Here is a 23,038-nt window from a genome sequence, read left to right as displayed (position 1 = left end):
AATGTTATTTAATTATTTAACTATTTTACTATCATAGACATAGGCGCAGACTCCATAAATTCAAGTGTGTACAATATATATTAATCTATTTAAATTAATGTTTATATTAATTATAAATAATATATTATGCATTTTATAATCTAAATTCTAAAATAAATAAATAATGTAAATCATTTAGAAATTAATGCCAATTATATTTTAAGTACTCTGGTCCTTACACAGTTAGTTAAATAAATATCTTTTTTGCTTTTTATGGAATAATTCACTGCCATATTTTAACTACCTATTTTATTTTTATGCACCTGAGCCCAAATTATATTTGATGGACACTCAATAAAAGAGGATACTACATTGGAACCAGATTAATAATTTAAGTCTGGTTTAAACCTGAATTTGAATTAATTTGATTAGATACATACATCATTTGCAATTGTTCTTACTGTCTTATGTTTTGTTTCATCTAATTGAAGGAGTTAAAATAAGTGGTTCATTCTTAAGAAGCACTTGATCATAATGTACAATGGTAAATCTATATTTGTATTCAAAATAACATTTATATACATGAGTGTATTAATGGTACATATTACTATGTACTAGTTTGCTATCAATGTCCCGATTTTATAAAAAATATTTGTTCAAATTAATCTAAGACCAAAGTTAGGATTTTTTTCAATATTTGGTGTTATATATATATGTGTGTTTTATTTTTTGTATGTTATAGAGAACATTAGTTCAAGTTAAAAAATGCTGGAAAAATATTAAAACTAAAAGAAAATTAGAAATAACTGCCCACAAACAAGCTCTTTCAAGAACAGGGGGTGGTCCAGAAGTACCTAAACCAGGGATGGCAAATAGGTGGCACGCGTGAGATTTTCGATGGCTCTCGAAAAACTTTCATTTGTCCATATATATTTATATTAATAATATATATTTCACAACGACGTATTGTTATCTTATCTTTTTTTTATTTAATGGTATTTAGTACAGAACTTTGACGGCTCAGATATCTCATCTTTATTATTATAAAATATAATTTATATTTAAAACCAAACCCTACCAAGACTGAAGTATGTGCTTTTCACCTAAACAACAAAAAGGCTAGAGAAGAGTTGAAAGTGACATTCCAAGGAGTACAATTAAAGCACAACTTCACGCCGAAATACTTGGGAATAACACTGGATCGTACACTCACATTTAAAGAACATCTTGTCAAAACTGGAAAGAAAGTACGATCTAGAGTCAATTTAATTCAAAAACTCGCCGGTACAGGATGGGGTGCTAGCGCTAAAACATTACGGACAGCAGCACTGGCGCTAACATACAGTGCAGCTGAATACGGTGCCCAAGTGTGGTGTAATAGTGCACACGTGAAAAAAGTTGACACACAATTGCATAGCGTAATGAGAGTGATTAGCGGCACGGTTAAGTCCACTCAGTTACAATGGCTACCAGTTCTAACCAATATAGCTCCACCAGACCTACGAAGAAAGCAGAAACTTATTAATACTATCAGAAAAGCCGAAGATAGGAGGAACTCACTGCTAGCCGAAAGATTAGAAGATATACCGGCACTCAGACTAAAGTCAAGGAAACCGCCTTGGAAGACAGCTAAAGACCTAATAAGATCAGGATTTGAAACCAAAAAGTGCTGGTGCGATGAATGGACTAACTCTACTTTACCAATCAAAAACAAAAATCTGGTGATGGACCCCAATCAAGGAGTTATGGGTATGGAACTGCCTAGACATGAATGGTCTGTACTAAATCGTCTTCGAACAGGTCATGGCCGTTGCGCTGATATGATGTTTAAATGGCGACTCCAAGACAGCCCAGCATGCGATTGCGGCAACGATAGACAAACCATAAATCACATAATAATGGAATGCCAGATAAGGAAATTCAACCAGGGCATCGAAGGAATCCACGCGATAACACCGGAAGCAGTAAAGTGGATAAGGGAACTGGACGTACACCTGTAACCTGTAAACTGTAACGCATTGTTATGTCATATTATATTATATATATTTATAAAACCTTAACCTTTCTAATCTAAATCTAGTTAAATTATGCTTTATGCTTATATTTTATTTTTATTATTTTATTGTTAATTTTGCTGTAAATGATTTGTTAAGCCATACGAATAAATAATAATTTATATGTTGTAATAAAGTGGGACACTAGATTACTAGAAGTGTGTGGACAAGTTAATATTACTCGTATATAGGTTATCAGTTCTCGTTCGTGTATTGAGAGAATACACCGTGTTCGAATTTTACGTTATTATATTAATTTTTATTTAAAATGTCACATGCAAAAAAACAAAAATTACAGGATGTTCGAAATTTTTTACTATCGTGGACAATTGAATATGGCTTTATTAAATATGGAGATAAAAGTCGATGTGGTCTGTGCTCTGAAGTTATTGTATCTCGGACATCTTCTATCAAACGACATTTTGAAACAAACCATAAAGAAATTTCAGAGTTAAATATTACTGAAAGGAAAGAAGTTATTTCTCAACGCTTGAAGGTAATTGAAAACCAATCTAATTTGTTATGTAAATTCGTAAAAACTTCTAATAATGTCACTGAAGCAAGTTTTGAAATTTCTTATTTAATTGTCAAACACTCAAAACCATTTTGTGAGGGCGAGTTTTTAAAAACGGTCATGTTAAAAGCTGCCCCTAGTTTACTCCAAGATTTTAATAATAAAGATAAAATACTTCAAAGAATTCAAGAATTACAACTAAGTAGAAATACTGTTAAAGAAAGAATTTTAAAAATGACCGTCAATATTTCTGATCAACTTCAGTCTGATATTAATAGTTGTGATTTCTTCTCAATTTGTTTGGACGAAACAGCAGATATAAAGTCATCTGCTAGATTAGCAATTTTCGCACGTTTTTTAAACGGGAATGAAGTGCGTGAGGAACTTTTAAAATTAGCTAATATACCAGAAAGAACAAGAAGTACAGATGTTTGTGATATTGTTGTCAATGAATTTAAAAAACTCAACATAAATTTAAAAAAAATTTTTACTGTTACGACGGATGGAGCATCCAATATGACTGGAGCATCAATAGGTTTTGTTAAGTTATTTGAAAAGTATGTTGGACATCCAATAATTGAATTTCACTGCATCATACACCAGCAAATGTTGTGTTCCGAAGTCGGCACAAGTGATTTAAAAGAATTGTCAGAACAAGTTAATAAAATTATTAATTTTATAGTTGCTCGTGATATGCATAAAAGACAATTTAAAAAATTTTAAATGATGTTAACTGTGAATATGATAATCTTTTATTGTGCAATAATGTACGCTGGCTAAGCAGGGCTATATCATTAGAACGATTTGTAAATTGTTTGGACGAAATTCGCATATTTTTACATGATAATAAGACTGAATTTAAAGAACTTTATAATACAGAGTTGTTTGTAAAATTGATGTTTTTCACAGATCTAACATTACATTTGAACACTTTGAATAAAAAGTTACAAGGACGCGGGAAAACAATTGAAGTCATGTTTGGATTAATAAAAGGTTTTGAAATTAAAATAGATATGTTTATTAACGATGTCAAATCTGGAAAATTTCTATACTTCCCAAAAGTGAAAAAAATGTTAGGTGAAGTGGACATTTTTGAACAAACCAATTGGGATTTTACCAATGAATTTTCAAATTTTGTCATAAAAAATGTCCAAACTGCTCACATGATCTTATAAGAAAGCAAACTGATAGCTGGTTAAGACATTGTACTCAACGCTTAAGTAAATGAACAAAAAGACTTTTGAAAGTCAATTAATTGGAGTCAACTCAACTCCCAATGATAACGAATAAGATATAATATAATAAAATTAATGTTACTGTTTTTTGTTTTAAATATATTTTGTTTTTAATTACTTTTTCCTAAATTGTTTTAGGCAATATAAGTCATTGAATACAGTAAATTATATTAAAAAACTTGTATAATAAATAGAAGTATTTATCAAAATTATGAAATAAACTATAGACATTTTTATTTATTTAATAATAATTTATATGCAAAAGCCAAAAATGCAGTACTACTCTATAAGAGACCATGATAAAAAGTTTGTATTGATAAATATTAAACAGCTTACATGAAGATGATTAAAAATAAATTATTATTAAAATTATAGGTAGTCGTTATATTAATTCATTAAAGACATAAAAGAAAAGAGTATGAAAGGTAAGTCAGTAAGTAGGTAGTAAGAAGAAAAAGGAGCAATAAGTGTAAAAAATATTGTTAATTCTTCATTTCAATTAGGCATCTTTGATGGTTTCTACAAAGAATATTTTGTGATTCCTATAAGGAGTTTCTGGTCATGCCTATTTAACATTTTCAGTAGTTGTGTACACATGTTCAGAACAAAACAAAAAACATTTTTTAACACAGATTTCCGAAAAATGTTGATTTGTAAGTAAATTATACTACCTACCTACTTTTTTTACTTTTAACTATTAAAATGAAAAATGTATTTTGTTTTGGTGCCAAAAATTTATCTTAACGATGTATAAAACCATAAACATATAATTAGATGTAATAAATGGGCATCATTGTGTCATCGTTTTGACTTGGTTGGTGATGAATATGGCAAATGTAACAAATCTCAAAGGTTATGTTCCACTCATTTTGAACCAAATTGCTACTTATCTTCTGGTGATATCCATAACGATGTCATACCAAGTATATTTAGTTGGACTGCAACATCTACTAAATCTTATCAAAAAGATACCTCAAGTAACTATTTTATTAGTATTTTATTAAAATTAAAATTGAATTCAATAATTTAGTTTTAATTTATATTTAATAGGTACAAACATTTTTGAAACGTCTGCATCACAAAATATTGCTCAGGAAAACGTTTTCGACTTGCCAGGTACAGTATGTAGTGTTGGTATACCTAGCGGTCTGTTCCTCGCCAATACTTGGACACACAGACTCCAGTTTAGAAATTAGAGATATATCTGGAATCAGCAGACCAGCATGTACTTCACCAATAACTGGTAAGAAAAATAATTTACTTTGGTTCACTTTAGAAACAAATATATATTTATTGATATTTAATGATTAATAATTAGATGATCAACTTCCACAATCTTTTTCTTCAAGTTGCTCAACGTAAACACATAAGACATTATCAAGGTACACGCCAAGAAAAATTAAATTGAAAGAGCAACTAACAATCCAAAAAGAAAAATATGAAAATCTACAGAGTTTAAAAATTAGAAAAGAATTATCCTGATGCTCTTAATTTATCTAATTTTTATTTGATGTGTGATAAGTTTTTAAGTCCGGAAATGTCAACTTTTCTTAAATTAAAGTCAAAATTAATACATTTTAAAAGTAAAGGTCGTAGATATACTATTGAATTTAAGCGATTTGTTTTGACAATATGGTTCTTTGGACCAAAAGTTTATGGATTTTTAATATCAACTTGGTGCCTTCCTAATATTCGAACGCTGCAAAGCGTCAGTGAGCGCTGGGTGATCAACGCAGGTTCAACAACTTTGTATTTGAAGTTTTGAAGTTAAAATTAAAGAATATGTCTAATGAATCAAAACAATGTGTTATGTGCATTGATGAAATGTCACTAAAGTCTTTTGTATACTATCATATAAAAAAGATGTAATTCATGGCATTCATGATACTGGATTTATCAAAACTGATGAATTAACTAAATCCGTCATGGTGGTAATGATCAGAGGTTTAAATGACTCATGGAAACAACCATTAGCATTATATTTTGTTAGCACTAGCTGTGTCGGTGATGATTTGAAAAATATAATTTTTAACTGTATTAAAAGATGAGAATCAATTTCATTTAATGTTAAACTTTTTAATTTCAGACCTTGGTTCCAACTTTAAACGTTTTGCAACATCATTAGGTATATCTTCTAGTAAACCATACTTCAACGTTTGTACTAAAGAGATTATTTTTATGTTTGGCCTCCAACACTTGTTAAAAACTACAAGAAATAATTTTTTCTTAAATAAATTTCAATCTAGTGATAAAGTAGCAGAAAAAGATCATCTTTAAACCTTGTTTGACCTAAATTCCACTTTGCGCCTTGCTCCAAAATTAACTGAAATTCACTTAAATCCTAACTCATTTCAAAAAATGCGAGTGAAATATGCTTGTCATTTAATGAGTCACACAGTTTAGAAAGATTAATGTCTTAAGGAAGATTACCAACAACAGCACACGGTACTATAGATTTTATCGATTCAATGGATAAGTTGTTTGATTTATTTAATTCTCGTTCATCTTCTAATGAACAACCAGAAATTTATCTTGTCAAATCATTGATTCGCCATTCAAAAATTTAAGTTTTCAAACTGAATTTTTTAACAAAATGTCTGGATAATTCACCAATTTACAAATTTTAAAATTTAATACAATGACTAATAAATAAGATACTATTATTAAGATGTAATATAAAAATGTTCCATGACTGGTTAGTTTCAATTGCAGGCTTACTTCGACTCCATTCAAATTTATCAAATGAGAACTATAAAGTTCAGACAATTTTTGCAAACAGACTAAACCAAGGTTGTCAGGAAAACTTTTTTGGCATAACACGAACTCAAAATGGTAACAGTATAAATCCTACTCCAATTCAATTTCAAAGAATATTTAAAAAGCTTTTTTGTCTCAACTATTTTCAACATTTGGAAAATGCTAATTGCATCGATGATTTAGATAGTGTTTACGCCAGCATAAACATAAATATATATATATGTGTGTGATATAATGAGTTCGCGGGCAACGGTCACACAATCATATGCATATTGTACATTATAATTTATAAACAGTCTTATTATTATTATTTTATTACTGGTTTAACTGTATGTTAATTATTATATAACATAAGTTAAACGCGATATCAAGGATGCGACAAATCGCGATACTAAATGGTATAGCCGCCCAAGAGTTAGTCCGTCGTTATAGTCTTACGCGAACAGTTGTCGACTCAAAAGTATAATTATGCACCATTGTCAACGTTAAACATAACATGATGATCAGGCTCAAATAGGCGGTGTCATCCAAATACCTACTCAAGATATTCATTTAGTCATTTCACGTCAACACCTTCACGATAGAGGAAATATAATATACTGTCGATATTATTGTATTCTTTTTTGTATTATTATTATTATATTTGTGTGTTAGTGAATTATACAGGTACAGGTAGCGGCTAGCCAGTTTTACGCACCAACAATTTGTAAGTACCTGATAATTATTATTATATTAAGTATTAACGCATGCTAGTCAGCAATTATTAATTATTACATATTGGTTAGTCGGAAGGGCTAAAAGTAAATCAAACTATGTATTGTTTATTTTTATTATTGTATACGGAGTGGCCGTAAGGGTTAAGCTACCGTTTAATTATTATACTTATGTACACGGTTCAAATAGCCAAAATATTAATATCGTAGGCGTAGTTAGTCGTATGGGCTACACGCACTTAGTTTTTATATTTTACTAGACTCAAACAGTCACAAATACGGTACGCAATATTGTACATATATATAATATATAATTATTAATTAGGTACTATTTTTATACTGTTGTACATTTTTAAGCCGGACGGGCTAAAGAAACACATATTGTTATATATTGTATCATATTAATTTTCGTAATTATTCTTTATATAATTTATTACTATTATTATTGTTATTGTAAAATATAGAGGGCATAACATTATTATCCAATCAAAATATGTGTTATCATTTTTAGTGAAGAAATAGCTCAGGTAAGTAATATAATATACACGCACAATTTCCAACGGCTGTTAAACATAATATTAATCCGATTAAATTATTTAAGTCGGTGTCCGGAAGCGCATAATATTATTTTATGCATCTGGCCCCAACAGATAGTGTGTTAACAAATTTGGATGAAGCTTCCCTATCAAAGGTAAATATATTAATAACTGGAAATAGTCCCATAATAAAATGTCCCAACATTGCTTGTTGAAAACACAACACATAAAAATGTAGAGCTGCCAGAGAAAAATGCTTTTACATACATGTGTGGCTTTTTGATGAGTAAATGCTTAAAGTATCATAGTTGTGAAAAATGCTTTGAATATGCACATTCGTCATTAAACCTCAAGGATAATATTCTTTTCATATACTTTAAATCACTCGCTGTGGACTCAGATTCATTATTTGGTAGTTTAATAGTTCCAGGTTCTGATTTTTTTCACTACATTTTTCAATTGGACAAACTTCTCAATACATTTTTAAAAAAATGTATGCTAGAAGAACATGTAGGCAGAAATTAAAAGATAAAATGACCAGTCATATTTTTTTTACTCATCCATGTGATAGTTATCCAAACGAATTTTTAGCAAACCTTTTTATAAGATTTAAAATATAATATAGTACACTGACACATGCAAATAAATGTCATCACAACACTAGATCAAATAAATGTTGCGGGCCTTGGCATCTCCGCATATATAATATAATATTATAACAAATTGTTATTAACAATGTAATATAGAATATATTAACCTTTCATAATGTTATTACGGTGTTAAACTCCGTATATATAATTGACATAAATATTATAACAATGTAGTATAGAATATGTACTATCTGCCCCTATCTGTGTAATAAATCACTGGACAGGTGCACGATTAGAAATCATGGACACGAGTCGCTATTCTAAGAATTGACAACAACTATCGAAACACACACACACACAAGCTGCACGCGCCGCTACAATCAAAGGAACCGCGTCCGGAAGCGCATAATATTATTTTATGCATCTGGCCCCAACATTTTGGTGACCTCGACGTGATCGTTACGACCTATAAATACCGACCAGAACTGCAAGGAACTTTGGAAAGGTTCTGCAAAGTGTACGCGAAAGGGAGTATTAAGGCGTTACGATCCGTAATCAATATATAAATATATTATCTGAGACACTATTAGGTAATATCGTGATTTATCGTATACCAAGCGAAACATTGTTATAGGCTCCGTTTAAATATAATGTAATATTAGAATAGTAGGTAATAGGTATTGTTATATTGAGCTGTATAATATTATTATTTAAATAGAAATTGATAATATCGTTTTGATAGGCATTTTTTAAATTGATAAATATTTAGAATATCGTTTTAGTAAATCTATTTAAAGTACAAGGCGGACATGGAGCTCGAAGGTTTACGAAAAGAAATAACCATTTTAAAAAGAAGACGTGGAGTAATAAAAGGGTCCCTCACAAGAATTCGTAGTTTCATTAGAGATTTTAACCTGAGAGACCAACCTATTTCTTTAATAGAATTTAGACAAGATGAACTTCCTCAAATAAACAAAAAATTTGATGAAGTTCAATCCCAGATTGAGTTGAACACAGAAGAGTTTGAGCAAGAAGAGGAAGAACGTAACAGCTTTGAAATTGAATATCTTAACATAAGGTCTCAAATTCAAGAGCTAGCGAACATGGAAAAGGGTAATAGTAGTTCTATAGCACACAACATATCTAATGGGACAACATGGACATCGAGTCGAGCACGGCTAGCACCTATATCTCTTCCTTCATTCAATGGTGACATACAGGAATGGGCATCATTTTTTGATTGTTTTAGCGCACTAGTACACAATGACGATAGCTACTCACCTACTCAAAAGTTTCATTATCTACGTACCAGTTTATGTGGTCAAGCACTGGATATGATAAGAGATATACCTATTACAGAAGCCAATTATGATACAGTGGTAGAACGACTTAAGCGGCAATAAGGCAATAAGGGCTTAGTTGTACAATCCCATATCCGAGCGATACTTGACAGCTCACCCGTGAAAGGGGCTAGTGTTTCCGAGCTACAACGGTTAAACTGTCATATCTGTTCACACGTAGCCTCCCTGAAAGCACTTGGGCAACCGGTAGATCAATGGGATGCTTGGTTAGTTACGATAATTATGGGAAGACTAGATATAGCTACTGCTCAAGCCTGGCAATTGAGTTGTCAAGACACTGAACTTCAAAAATATGAAGATTTGGAAAATTTTCTTGTAAGACGATGTACAGCATTAGAGACCACAGAAGCGTGGAAGATAGAGTCCGAAGAAACAAAAGATTTAAACACAAAGAAGCATGGAAAATCCTCAAATATGAAAAGAGCACTAGTTGCAACAGATGCGAAGAAAGTAATTACGTGCGTTTGCTGTTCTGAAAATCACAGACTATATAATTGCGAAGCATTTAAGAAATTGGAGGTAGCCGCACGTAAGACATTAGTTCGACAATCCAGTTTATGTTTCAATTGTTTGGGACCATTTCATGCTGCCGATGCATGCAGGTCTAAGTATTCGTGTCAAAAGTGTAAGCTTAAGCATAATACCTTGTTACATTATGAAGCCGCTAACGAAGCTATAGCCACATGTAATCCAGAGGGAGGCGCCGCCGCCTGCGTAATGTTATCTACGCCCAACACCCTACCAAAGACGTCGTTGCCCATAAGTACTACAATCAACCATGTATTTTTAGCAACTGCGTTGGTAACAGTGAAGGACAGATGGGGTGGTTACAGAGAGTGTCGAGCTGTTTTAGACAGTGAATCTCAAATTAATTTTGTTTCGAAGAGACTAGCAAATATATTACAACTTAACGCGAAGCTTACAGCGTTACCAATAAGAGGCATTGGAGGTAATGAGACACAGGCTAGGTCAAGCCTAGAATTAAAGGTAAAATCACGATTGAAAGACTTCTCGGTTAATCTGATATGTCATGTACTGCCAGTAATTATATACGAATTGCCCCCTGTGCCCCCACCAGCCAGTGGATGGAAATTTCCTATTGAGTTGGCGTCAGAGTTGGCTGATCCAAACTTCTGTCAGTCAGGGCCAATTGACTTATTGATTGGCGGAGGAACCTTTTTTGAATTAATGGAAACGGAACGTATCCCATTAAGAATCGACAATATGTCCCTGCAGAGCAGTAAATTTGGATGGATTGTTACCGGAGAAATGAAAAATATTTGTTAATTAAGCATGGGGAAGGTGCTTGAAGATGATTGGTGGGCAATACAAAATCATAAAGATGCAGATCATGGGTGGACGTCAAAAAACAATCAAAAATATTTGGAAGAGCAGCAAATGGTTCAACATTTCAGAGAAAATACAATTCGTAACGAAGATGGACGATTTGTAGTTCGCCTACCGCTTAAAGGTGATAATAATAATTTAGGAGAATCCCTTGCAGTAGCTACGTCGCGGTTTCTCAGCATAGAAAGAAGACTTATGCGCGACAGTTGGTTAAAAGAAGAATACGTCAAATTCATGACCCAATATTTAGGTTTGGGTCACATGCAAGAAGTACAGCATGAAAACAATATTCCCGAGCGCTCTTAGTACTTGCCACACCATGCAGTGATTAAGGCTTCGAGTATAACCACAGTAGTGAGAGTAGTTTTTGATGCCTCTGCGAAGGGTTCAAATGGAATATCGCTCAATGAAGCGCTTATGAATGGCCCTAAAGTACAAGGGGACCTGTTTTCAATATTGGTTCGCTTTAGAAAACATCAATATGCTCTGACGTCGGACATCGAGAAGATGTATCGGCAAATATCTGTTGATTAAAATGATTGGGACTTACAAAGAATACTTTGGAGAGCAGATCCCAGTGACCCATTACGTACTTATCGGCTTACGACAATTACCTACGGTACTACCCCAGCTGCCTTCCTCGCAACGCAATGTTTGGTAGCATTGGCAGAACAATGGCAGGAGCAATTACCTAAGGCCGCTAAAACCATACAAAAGGATTTTTATATGGACGATCTTATGACGGAAAATGGTGCTCTAGTTCAGAAACCGTGCTGAAGAACGTGCGCAGGCTAAGTGAAGACCCATTTTTCACGCTAGAGGTCAAGGACGATGATAGTATAAAATCGTTAGGGTTGGAGTGGCAGCCAGCTAAGGACACGTTTCGTTTCAGGACTAACAAGTACCCGACACGGGATAAATGCTCAAAAAGAACCTTGTTATCCGACTTGAATAGGATATTTGATCCGCTAGGGTTCTTATCTCCAGTATTACTTCAGGGTAAAATATTTCTTCAGCAAATATGAGCCATGCAAGTAAATTGGGACTGTACATTGTCTACCGAGTTACAAAAACGTTGGAAGACATTTTACAAAGAGCTGGAGCAACTAGAAGGTTTTTGTATACCCAGAAAAGTCATTCCAAGTAAAAGTGATGAAATTCAAATGCACGGATTCTGTGATGTATCTCATAAATAAACACAATACAGTGTTACCTACAATCGATGCACAGTGAGCTGCAGTCATCCCTACGTTTTCCCAGTCGACGTACAAGGTACCTATAAATTATATGTATATTATATTATATATGCTAGCTGGAAGAGGCCCCCAGTATAATATGAGGGTGGGTACAGATTTTGGAGAAAGAATCTTTGGAATTATAAAAAGTAGCACCTGTCGGTCGGTCAAAGGTCAAAAGTCAGACGAGGTGATAAGGATTTTTGATAAGGCTTGGCAGTTGGCGGTCTCGTTTCGGAGGCTAGAGTGTTTGAAATTTGGGTTTCAGTGTCTAGAAATCACACATTGTCCATGAATATCAGCAATTAAAATTAGATTCTCCATCACATATCCGGTGCTTTTTCGTATGTAAAAAAATTTATACTCGAAATCCGTGCTTGAATGTCTAATACATTTTCCAAACAGGAACCAATTCGGCTACTCTTGTTTCATTATATTATATTTAGTTAAGTAACTTAAATATTAATAAACATGCCTCAGATTTTAAATTTATAGTATAAATTGTCAATTTATAAATAAATTTATCATTTGAACAATGTGATCTGCTGACAAGATATTGTCACAGCAACAAGAATAGTTTCTAATTAACAATTCCTACCATAATTTTAACAGTTAATTTCTAAAATAATGTAGGTGAGATACTTTATTTACCATTATTGTATTAACAATCCATATATTGATTTATCAAAAATCTTGTCGGCTGAATATTAACAAGATAATAATCAAAGAAACATTTGTTTTTATTAATATGATCAATTAAATAATAATAATAATAATAATAATAGTATATATTACGCAAATCAAAAAAGACAGTACAAAAGTATAGGTATATATAAGATAAATTACAAAGATTTGCAACTCCCCTATAAGCAGATGGGGAGTTTTAATTGAGTTCAATTATTGACAATTTACATATATATTTCTTAAACAAAATTTTCAAAATTACATCCTATGTTATGATAATCATAAATCTATTTGTGTAAGATCAACATTTTTTAAGTACAATTTCAAATCTTTTACATTTTTAAAATTACATATATTTATTTTAAGTATTTTACATAATCTGATTGCAATTGAAATAGCACTTTTAATGCCAAACTGTTTATGGCATAGAGGAACATATTGATTAATATTAGTTTTATAACGCGTATTATAAATATGATCAATATGAACAGTATTATTTTTAAAATTATGATATGTGAGAAATAAGTTCTTATAATATAAACATCTAATATTAAGTAGATTAAAAACATTGTATACAAATTCATTATTGGTAAGCCTTGGTTATTATTAATAAGATATGACTCCAAATCACTTATAAAAAGAACTACATTATCATCAGAATATCTATAAATACCAAGAAATACGTACTATTATTAATTTTAAATTTTAATTCTAAGGAGTTACAGTTACTGATTATGTTGTCTCTTAAATTTATTAAATTAACTTGCTCTTTAATCAATATAGTTACACCATCACTTTTATTATATTTACCTAATGAGTTAAGTGACTGATAACCGTTTAAAATAAATTTAAAAGCATGGACAAGCTACGTTTCACTCAATACAATTACATCGAAATCACAATTGTTTGATTTCAGAAATAATGCTAATTCATCTTTAAATGTAATCTAATACTTCTAATATTTAATACTAATAATGAAAAAGAATTTTCATAAACAACATTTTGAGTAGGTAATATTATTATTTTCTAAGACTATGGAGTTAATATTATGTATCAAATTAATTTCATTTATTTTATCTACATCCATAATAAAATTTTAAAAACAAAATAAATACATTAATATTACGTAAGTACTTACAATTTATTAATATCTAATTCAGATTTAATTTTTACTATTTTTGAACCATCATCTTTTCTGACTAATACTCCAGCATTATTGGTCCAAACATATTTCTATTGTTTTTCCTTGCAAATAGTAATAGTTTTCGCAAATAACAATCTTTTGAATTTGGTAAGTCTCTCATTACAAAATATTTTAACATCCGGTGACCAGGCATTAGCAACCATATTTGCATTCAACTATATCTTTTTTATTTTGCGTAGAAGATCATTTTTTGTTTCCAAAGAGTTAATCTCAGCCATTAAAATTCCTGAATTATTTTCTTTTGTGACAATTCTGTATGCTTAATTAATAATAACATTACAATTCACTTTTTTGGCAATAGATTGAATTATATCCGAGCAATTTCCATTTAAAATTTTTGGTATGCCTTTAATTTCGATACAATTACGATGATTATATTGTTCCAATTTATCAAATTTAATCTTTAATGAATCAATTTCACTATTAAGTTTCATATTTTCCAATGTAATTTTAGAATTTTCAGCCTTTAAGGTTTTTATTTCATTTGATACTGAATCAATTTTGGAATTAAAAGAATCAAACTGATCACTCATAAATTTCATGGAAGTCATAATCTCCTGTAGTTTATTATCCTTACTAGGAGATAAATCCAACTAAAACTTTTCTTTACTGGTAGATAATAAGCAATATTCACATGAGAATCTTGATTTCGTGTTGGAAGATAATTTTTTAAAATTTACCTCCGTGTAACCAGCACAGTAAAAATGAAGATTTTTTTTACAAATAACACATTGAATCGAATATTCCTTAGTTATGCTATCTTTACATTTAATGCAAATAATAGGCATAATAATTTATAAGTGTATAATCTACTCACTGGAAAATACGTATTAAACACGTATACATAATCGCGTACTATGAACTTAGTCGGATAACATTTATCGATAACGGAAACAACGTGCGTTCCTTATGACGGTCAAAACTGAACTGAACAAAATGAGTTAAGTTGACTGATGGATGGTTAAAATAGCTAACCAATTTTTGATCTACTGTTCTATAGATTTATTAGCTATTCAAATGCATTTATAAACCAAAAATAGAATACTTAAAATCGTATTATTGTTTATATTCGATAAAAACACTAATCACTGTAAAGTAAAAAATATTTTACAGGCATGATTACATGTTTATCTTAACCAAATATTTTTAATTGTGTAATTATTATATTATATTATATAATTATAGAAAAAGTATTAAGAAAACACAAGAAGTAAAAATTATCATAGTATTAGATACTTTAAGTTTAAAATATTGTAAAGTATAAAATAAAAAATAGCTGTTAAATAGGTAATAGTTAATTAAGAATAAATATGTTTTAATTGATTATGCTATAAATTCATAACACATAGATAATAATAATTTAAGTTTGTATAATACAATTAATAATTAAATATAATCATAGTTATATAAAGCTGTATTACATCAAATACTGATTGAAAAGTTTTATAACTTATACTTGATTAATTTACTATTAATTTAAATAGGCTAAAAAGTCTAGTAAAATGTAATATATAATATTGAATAAAAGAGAACGACTATGATACTATTTTATAGATTTTAATTTTTATAATGTTATCAATGAGAAATTACATATCATTAATTATTTTTCAGCAATTTTGTCTAATGCGATATCAGAATATAAATCGTTTTGATATGTCTGAACACCCATAACTTCATTTTTATCATTTTCTGCTATGCTTTCTTGACTTCTTTGACGATTTTCAATCATTTTTGGCAAATCAAAATTCATTGAATTGTTCATTTGACTGGCTGAAAATATAAAAGTTGTTATTAAAAATTAAAAATTAAAAACTCATTGTTTCATCCAAGAATTACTTGCTATGCTCAAAACAGATGTATCTGAATTGCATGTGACCAGGGACACCCCCTAAGGGCGATCATAACTAACCCCCTCCCCCCCCCCAATCAATGTTAGGAACTAATTGTCTTGATGCCTCCCATGGAAACTAATTGATCATGAATGAGCATATGAGCATCTATTAACTAGTGGCCAGAAAAAAAAAATAATTTAAGAAAAAACTCAGTTTTTGAAACAATCGATTTTGTTTTTTTAGTAACTCAATAATGATTTACTGTAGATACTCTCACCAAATGTTAATATGACCATTATCCATACAATATAAGATTTTAAAAATATTTTTACTCTTTGTCCAACTATTCATGGACACTTGACATTATCAATTTTTTTTAATCAAAAAAAAGTAAAAAAGTTAAGCAATTTAGCTGAAAGTTCTTCATAAATGGTTCATAATAAACCAATTAAAAAATATTGAAAATGAATTGTTTCTTTTTATAAGCATTTAAGATTTCAAAATTTCAAAAAGTTTCAAATTATTTTGTTAATAAAAAATTATTACCTAAATATTCAATTTTTATAGCAAAGGATAAAAAATTTTTAACACAATATTTCATAAGATTTTGTAATTTTTATCAACAAATCGCATAAAATAGAGGCATAGTTTAATTCATGGTTATTTTAAGTTCAAATTTGGAAGAAATTAAATATTTAAACAAAGAACAAACAATTTTAGATATTTTATTGTAACTAAAGAATATTATTTGTGGATACTTAAAACCATAAAAGTATATTATTAAAAGTATTATTTTATATTATGATTTTTTCTGAAAAAAATTAATTTAAGTGCAATGTTTTAAGTTTAATTCAATTAATTTTATTTTGGTGATATTTTTATTTTGATGAGTAAAAAAATATTTACATGTAGTCTGTGAAAATATACTACCAAAATTTCTAGATTTGATAAACGACTACCTAGAAAAAAAACATAATCAATTTTTTTCATTAGATAAATTATAAAACTTATTTACTAATATGATATTTTAAATTTTTTTATGAAGATGTATATTGGTTAACACATATATTATTTCTATATGTAGCTATTAAATGTATAAATAATTTTGAAAATTACCATGGTTTATATTTTATATATGAGGTGTATAGCTTTAATTTATAGCGTGCAATTCAAAAGCACCAAAATTAAATAAAAATAAATATAAATACCTTGCAGAATGGGTTTATCTTTGATTTCAAATTGTTTTGATGCCTCCAACATTTCTGCAGCTGTTGTCCTAGTGTCCTTACGCATATATCCTCCAGAATACTATACATCAAAATGTTAAAAATATTAATTTAAATAAAAATTATATTACACTGGCCGCTCATAGTTTTTGTAGAATATACTGCTACCAAATTATCCCTAAGCCTGTAGTTTGTTTGTAAGAAATTTGAACCATCTTGAGGAATTCGCAGTTTACTAGCAAGCCTTAGTGGAGGTAATGATATATTGTTTACTTCAAGACCCGCCGTCATTAATACCTAAAAATTTTAACAAAAGGTTATTAACTCTTAGGTCTTAATTTAAGTTGAAATTAAAATTAATAAATGTATAATTAAATAGGAGTTAAGTTAACACATTTATTTTTGTAAATAATGGTTCATTCTTTTGTTAGATTAGAACCATTAATGGTTAAAGACCTTTTCTTTCACGATGTTAAAATCTTATAAGGCTACATAATAAAATTTAAAAAAATGATATTGGCAATAGGTAGTGGCAATTGGTTTTAGCTAAAATGATCTTACATCGCTCGGAGGAGGTCGACAAAATGTTCCGTCTTGTGCCAATTGTATGGCAATTTTCACATCATCGGCATCAACATTCTTCTTTTTTGCAAAGTTTGAAAATGTCTTAGCATCGTCCAACAGTTGAGTTGTGTACCCTAATAAATAAAATAAAAATTATTCATAAAAGTGAAAAACATTACATTTGTTTCATCATAGGTATTCATACTGTAGTTAAACTCCAAAAGATGATTTAAAACTTGTTGGTCATATTCATCAATTCCCAAATCTTTCATCATCGACACAATGATTTGAGTGTCTTTAGGTACATTATGTTTTCCAGATTTTCCTTGTGAAGACGCCATTTTAGTAAGTCAAATTTGCATGAATTATTGTAAATAATATTATAACAACAGAAAGTTGTATCAAAGATTAACAAACAGTTTTACTTTTTACTTTTTTAGGTACTATATCACTGACCACAAGAAATATATTCACACAGTTATGCACTATACACTCTGAGGCTATGCCAATCTTACCAGACACATATGTCGGGATGTCTATTGTTTATTAAAATGGCTAAAATCAATAATCTCATATTATCAAATCTTGGGTCACTGTTATTTGCTCCATAAGCCATAAACACCAACACCGATAACACGATTGATAACACAAATTCTGTATTTCTGTTACAGATTAATAATTATTGTCTATTGATGCATTGGTTTTATAGTAATGTGTGCACTTTACTACTTTAATAATACTGTACTCTGTACTATAATGTAATCTAAAAATGCAATTATAAAATCAATAGGTTAAAGTGGACTTTACATACCCCCTCACGACTTTCAATTTTTGTTTATTACACTACTGTGTAAATATCGTTTACCAGAAACTATTTATTTAAAGAAGCTATAGCCGTTTCCAATTTTCTGTTGTACAGGAAAATAATACTAAAATAGTGAGTATTGCAAGATAGTCACAACGCTCATTACTCATCGTCATCATATAACACTTCACAGAGCTAATAGAATAATAGGTAATAGGTTTTCTATAGATGGTGTTAAATTTGAATTCAATGATATAATATCATTGTATAATATAAAACAAACGATTCTGAGCGAAGACACGTTGTCAGCCAAGGATATTTTATATTACGAGTATTTATTATATATATATTATTAAATATTGTATTGTTATTATTGCTATTGTAGCTGGTTGGTTAAATTAATATTATTTTCGTATTAACATATTTACATTTAATAATATACTTTTAAAGTTTCAAGTACCCACAAATAATATTCTTAAATTGCAACAATACAACTAAAATTATTATTTTTGGTTATTTAAAGTATGTAATTTTTTCTCAATTTGAACTTAAAATAATTATACAAAAACTGTGCTTATATATTTTTTAAATTTTTTTGGTTACAGAATAAATTACTTTCGTAGAACTATTGGTTTTAAATTTTCAATATAAGAGTTGATCATTTTGAATACTTTTTAATATAATAAATAATATAAAAGGGTGGTTAAATTTGCTTCCAAAAATGAGGAGGTTTTAAAAAATTGGTTTCCATATTTTCCTCCACATCAATTTCTACTAAAATTATGTCTATTTTCATGGAATATTGTAGAAAGGCTACCGAGCAAATAATCGACAACGGAATTATTAAATTGTAAAACAAGTCATTTCTAGGTATGTAATTACAAAAAATAAAAAAAATATTAATATAATGTCTAATTTTTCTTTTCTTTAAACAGGTATTTATTAGTTGCTGAAATGTCCTATTCTTGTAAAAAAAGATCATATTATAATCAATTTACTATTTTATTTATATTAAACATAATACCTGACAAATTTTTTTTTTTTTTTGGTTATCCATATATTATTTATATTAAAAATTCTATTATTTTATTTATTATTTATTGGAGAAAAATGGAAAGTGGAGGAAAATGGTAAAGAATTATTTTTATTTTTAAAAGGAGATGTGACAGTAGAGGAAAATGGTATCTCATTTTTGGAAGAAAATGGCCACGGACATTTATACATTTTAAATTTTCATTTAATTTAAACGTTTTGTCAAAATTTGAACTTTAAGCGGTTATTAAAAAATGTTTGCCATATATTTTTAATATTTTTCAACTGCTATTGGAATAAAAATAATACACCAGGACAATTTGTATTGAATTTTAAAGATTTTTGAACCAACAAATAATATTTTATAGAAAAAAAAAACAAATTTAAAAAATTTAAATGTTCATAAACAACTAAAAATGAGTCAAAACCATTTGAAAATTGTATCAAGTATCGAAAATGATAAAATACACATATGATGAAAATTTCAAGTATCTACTGTATTTTGTTTTTGAATTACAATAAAATAAAAAAATTATTCCATGAGCTATCAAGTGAATAAACAATGTTGTAAAAATTTGAACTTCAAACTATTATCAATATTTAATTTGACATTCCTGTGGAAATTTATTATTTGATAATTTACAAGGAATCTTATATTCAATTTTTAAATCTTAGATATAAATAGAATAAATTTTATGAATTTCTACTTCAAAATAATTTGCGATTTTTCGTGATTTTTACGAATGTTGTCAAAATTTGAACTAAATAAATTCTACATTTGGTCTTGGGATACTTAGCCCTCTAATTGCGCTTAAAATGGGGAGGGGGCCGAGGAAATTACCCAAATTTACGAACATTGAATTTTCATTGATATTATCGTTTGTAAATAAGGTTTGTTTTGTACAGACAATATTTATTTAATTTGTGTATTTTTATTTTCATTATGTTTTTCATTGATATTATAAATATTGATAGTAATTATTCATATACTGTCTTTGTGTAGTAATGTATACAATGATGGATTGGCTCATCTGGATACCGGGAAAGTGGGATTGGTAAATTGGGTGCAAGGAAAAAAAAGCTAGTGGATAAGTGGGTGGTCTATGTTTGGACGAATTGCCTTTTTACCCGCATAATAAAAGTAATGTGTTTGGGTGAGTTTCTTAAAATGTGTTTGAGCGAGATAATATAAAAGATATAAATGTAAAGATTAAGATAAATATTATTATATAAAATCTATCAATTGTATACTTTTTGGTGAAGGTGTATATATATATGTTAACAACTCAAAGAAATAATATAGTAGGGTAATATATAGCTAGGTATACATATATAGAAATAAATGAATAGATAAAGGGGGAAAAAATAAATAAATAATTTTGTTGGAAAAAGGAAAAATAAATAATTTTGTGAGAAATAAAGAGGAATATATATATATTAATAAAGGGAAACAATTGTGTTGACACTTGACATAAAGTGGAATATATTGTATTTGTATTAGGAAATACAAATTTTTTAAGAGGATAGGAAATAAGGGAACTTCATTGAAAAAGTGTTATAAAAAAAAAAAAAGTTACGAAGTATAATTGAGCTATAAAATATATTGAATTGGGAATATTGAAATAAATAATTGAATATTATGTACATGTGATTAAACCGTATTTTATGGGAGTTTTTGGGAATATTGAAATAAATAATTGAATATTATGTACATGTGATTAAACCGTATTTTATGGGAGTTTTTGGGAATATTGAAATAAATAAATGAATATTATATACAGGTGATTAAACTGTGTTTTATGTGAGTTTTTGAAAATATTGAAGTAAATAAATTGAATAATTGAAGGTGTGCATACAGTAATACAAAAAAACAAAAAGATTTTATATGAAATAATTAAAAGGAAAAAGATTTGTATAGGTATGATGAAATATTAAGATAATAATAAAGATTAAAAAGTATACAAGTAATTTTAAGGCTAGCCTAGAAATAAGAAATAGTAATAGATAAATATTAACAATTATTTTGTAATAGGTAATTATTTTAATAAAACTAACCAATAATAAATAGATAAAATCGTATAATAATATTTTATTTAGAGATAGAAATAAAATTGTACATAGGACGCGCGTCACAATATTAAATTTACCTCGATATGTAATAAATAATAGAAAGATATTTTTGTTTAAATACAGATAACAATTATTTAGTAGAAGAATAAATAAATAAATACATTATTGTGTTTATTGGGATAATAAAATTAACGAATAAATAAATAAATACATTTATTTTAATTATGACAATTTTTAATGAATAAAATATATATTGATGAATCAAGATTCAGATAACTTATCGGATAAGTCAACGGACGATTTAACCGAAATAATTGAGGATAGTATAAAATAGGTTACTGCAATTGTTACCGATACAAACTATACCGTTAAGATTTAGATCGAATTGGATGTTATCCAGGGGCTAAAGATTTTGATAAAAATAGATTTTTACAAAAAATAGGAGGTAGACCCTATACAGAATGAATTGTATCACCAATGAGCGTGTCTACTAGGTCAGGAAGAGAAGGAACACGATCCGATTCGGACGTAATGCAACGTAGAGTTAAGCCCGATTTACACAGTTACGGCACGGCACGAAAAATCGTCCAACTATTCACACTTAACAGTCATCGTTCGTCATCTACCGTCAAAATATTATGTAGTCACTCATTACAAACCACTAGCGTAGCCGAGTAGGTACTTAAATATTGGTTTACGCAGCTAGGTAGTCGTTCTGTGCAGTTCTGCAGTGTTTAAAAAATTGTAAAATGTTCCGAAATTTTTAACGTCAGATTCTGCTATTGTAGCAATTTTATTAGACGAAGAAGAAGAAAGTACGAAGAATGTACAACAAAAGTCTGAATGAAAAAGAAAAATTTGGGTCCATGATATATTAAAAAAACGGAAAACCGAAAGTGAATTTGCAACCCTATGTCGCCAACTCGAGGATCATGAAGACAAGTTTTTTAAGTACTTCCGAATGTCCAGATTTCAGTTTAACACACTTTACCTAAAAATAAAAAATGAAATTTCCAAACAAAATACGCAGTTTAGAGAGTCAATACCGGCTAAAGAAAAACTAGGTGTATGTTTGAGGTAAGTGATTTTATTATATTTAATAGAAATTGTTATTTAATTTTTATGTGTCTATGAGTAACTACATTTATAATTAAGCTAGTGAGATTGTATCGTATTTGAATTAGGATGTAGTTCTAAGTTCGTTGTGTAATACCTATTCAAACAAATTATTCCTATTTTAGTATTTTATAGTATTTGATGACATTTTCAATAACTTCAGTTTTTTAATTTTTTTTATTTA

The 23,038-nt window shown here is 29.1% G+C and overlaps 3 protein-coding genes across 4 annotated transcripts; 2 read left to right on the top strand and 1 right to left on the bottom strand.

Moving 5' to 3' along the window:
- The first annotated feature begins 9,187 nt into the window (after window positions 1-9,187).
- Window positions 9,188-9,781, top strand: LOC111040586. Its single transcript, XM_022324519.1, has one exon. The coding sequence runs from the start codon at window positions 9,188-9,190 to the stop codon at window positions 9,779-9,781; it is 594 nt and encodes a 197-aa protein (XP_022180211.1).
- Window positions 9,782-9,961: 180 nt separating this feature from the next.
- LOC111040585 lies at window positions 9,962-11,026 on the top strand. Its single transcript, XM_022324518.1, has one exon. It carries the CDS (start codon window positions 9,962-9,964, stop codon window positions 11,024-11,026), a length of 1,065 nt encoding a protein of 354 aa, XP_022180210.1.
- A 4,701-nt stretch (window positions 11,027-15,727) lies between these two features.
- LOC111040588 (transcription initiation factor TFIID subunit 9B-like) lies at window positions 15,728-18,383 on the bottom strand. Of its 2 annotated transcripts, none has more exons than XM_022324521.1 (5): window positions 18,037-18,383; window positions 17,829-17,965; window positions 17,433-17,564; window positions 17,250-17,349; window positions 15,728-15,979 (listed from the first exon to the last, which is right to left on the bottom strand). In XM_022324521.1, the coding sequence occupies exons 1-5, from the start codon at window positions 18,170-18,172 to the stop codon at window positions 15,810-15,812; spliced, it is 675 nt and encodes a 224-aa protein (XP_022180213.1). In that variant the 5' UTR covers window positions 18,173-18,383; the 3' UTR covers window positions 15,728-15,809. The 2 variants fall into 2 exon arrangements, with proteins under 2 accessions (XP_022180213.1, XP_022180214.1); XM_022324522.1 differs by having other exon boundaries at window positions 17,436-17,564; window positions 18,037-18,199.
- Window positions 18,384-23,038: the final 4,655 nt, after the last annotated feature.

Source organism: Myzus persicae, unplaced genomic scaffold, assembly GCF_001856785.1.
Source record: "Myzus persicae strain clone G006 unplaced genomic scaffold, MPER_G0061.0, whole genome shotgun sequence".
NCBI classification, from domain to species: domain Eukaryota; kingdom Metazoa; phylum Arthropoda; class Insecta; order Hemiptera; family Aphididae; genus Myzus; species Myzus persicae.
Note: the sequence above shows the minus strand (reverse complement) of the source record. Positions and strands in the feature narration are given on the sequence as shown.

Bases quoted from the DNA above. Each gene is read 5' to 3' on its own strand.
- LOC111040586 (XM_022324519.1), top strand. From the start codon at position 9,188: ATGGAGCTCGAAGGTTTACGAAAAGAAATAACCATTTTAAAAAGAAGA.
- LOC111040585 (XM_022324518.1), top strand. From the start codon at position 9,962: ATGGGAAGACTAGATATAGCTACTGCTCAAGCCTGGCAATTGAGTTGT.
- LOC111040588 (XM_022324521.1), bottom strand. From the start codon at position 18,172: ATGGCGTCTTCACAAGGAAAATCTGGAAAACATAATGTACCTAAAGAC. The intron at 17,966-18,036 runs GTATGAATACCT...TTTATTTATTAG, and splicing joins TCTTTTGGAGTTTAACTACA to GGTACACAACTCAACTGTTG. The intron at 17,350-17,432 runs GCAGTATATTCT...TTTGATGTATAG, and splicing joins GGCTTAGGGATAATTTGGTA to TATTCTGGAGGATATATGCG.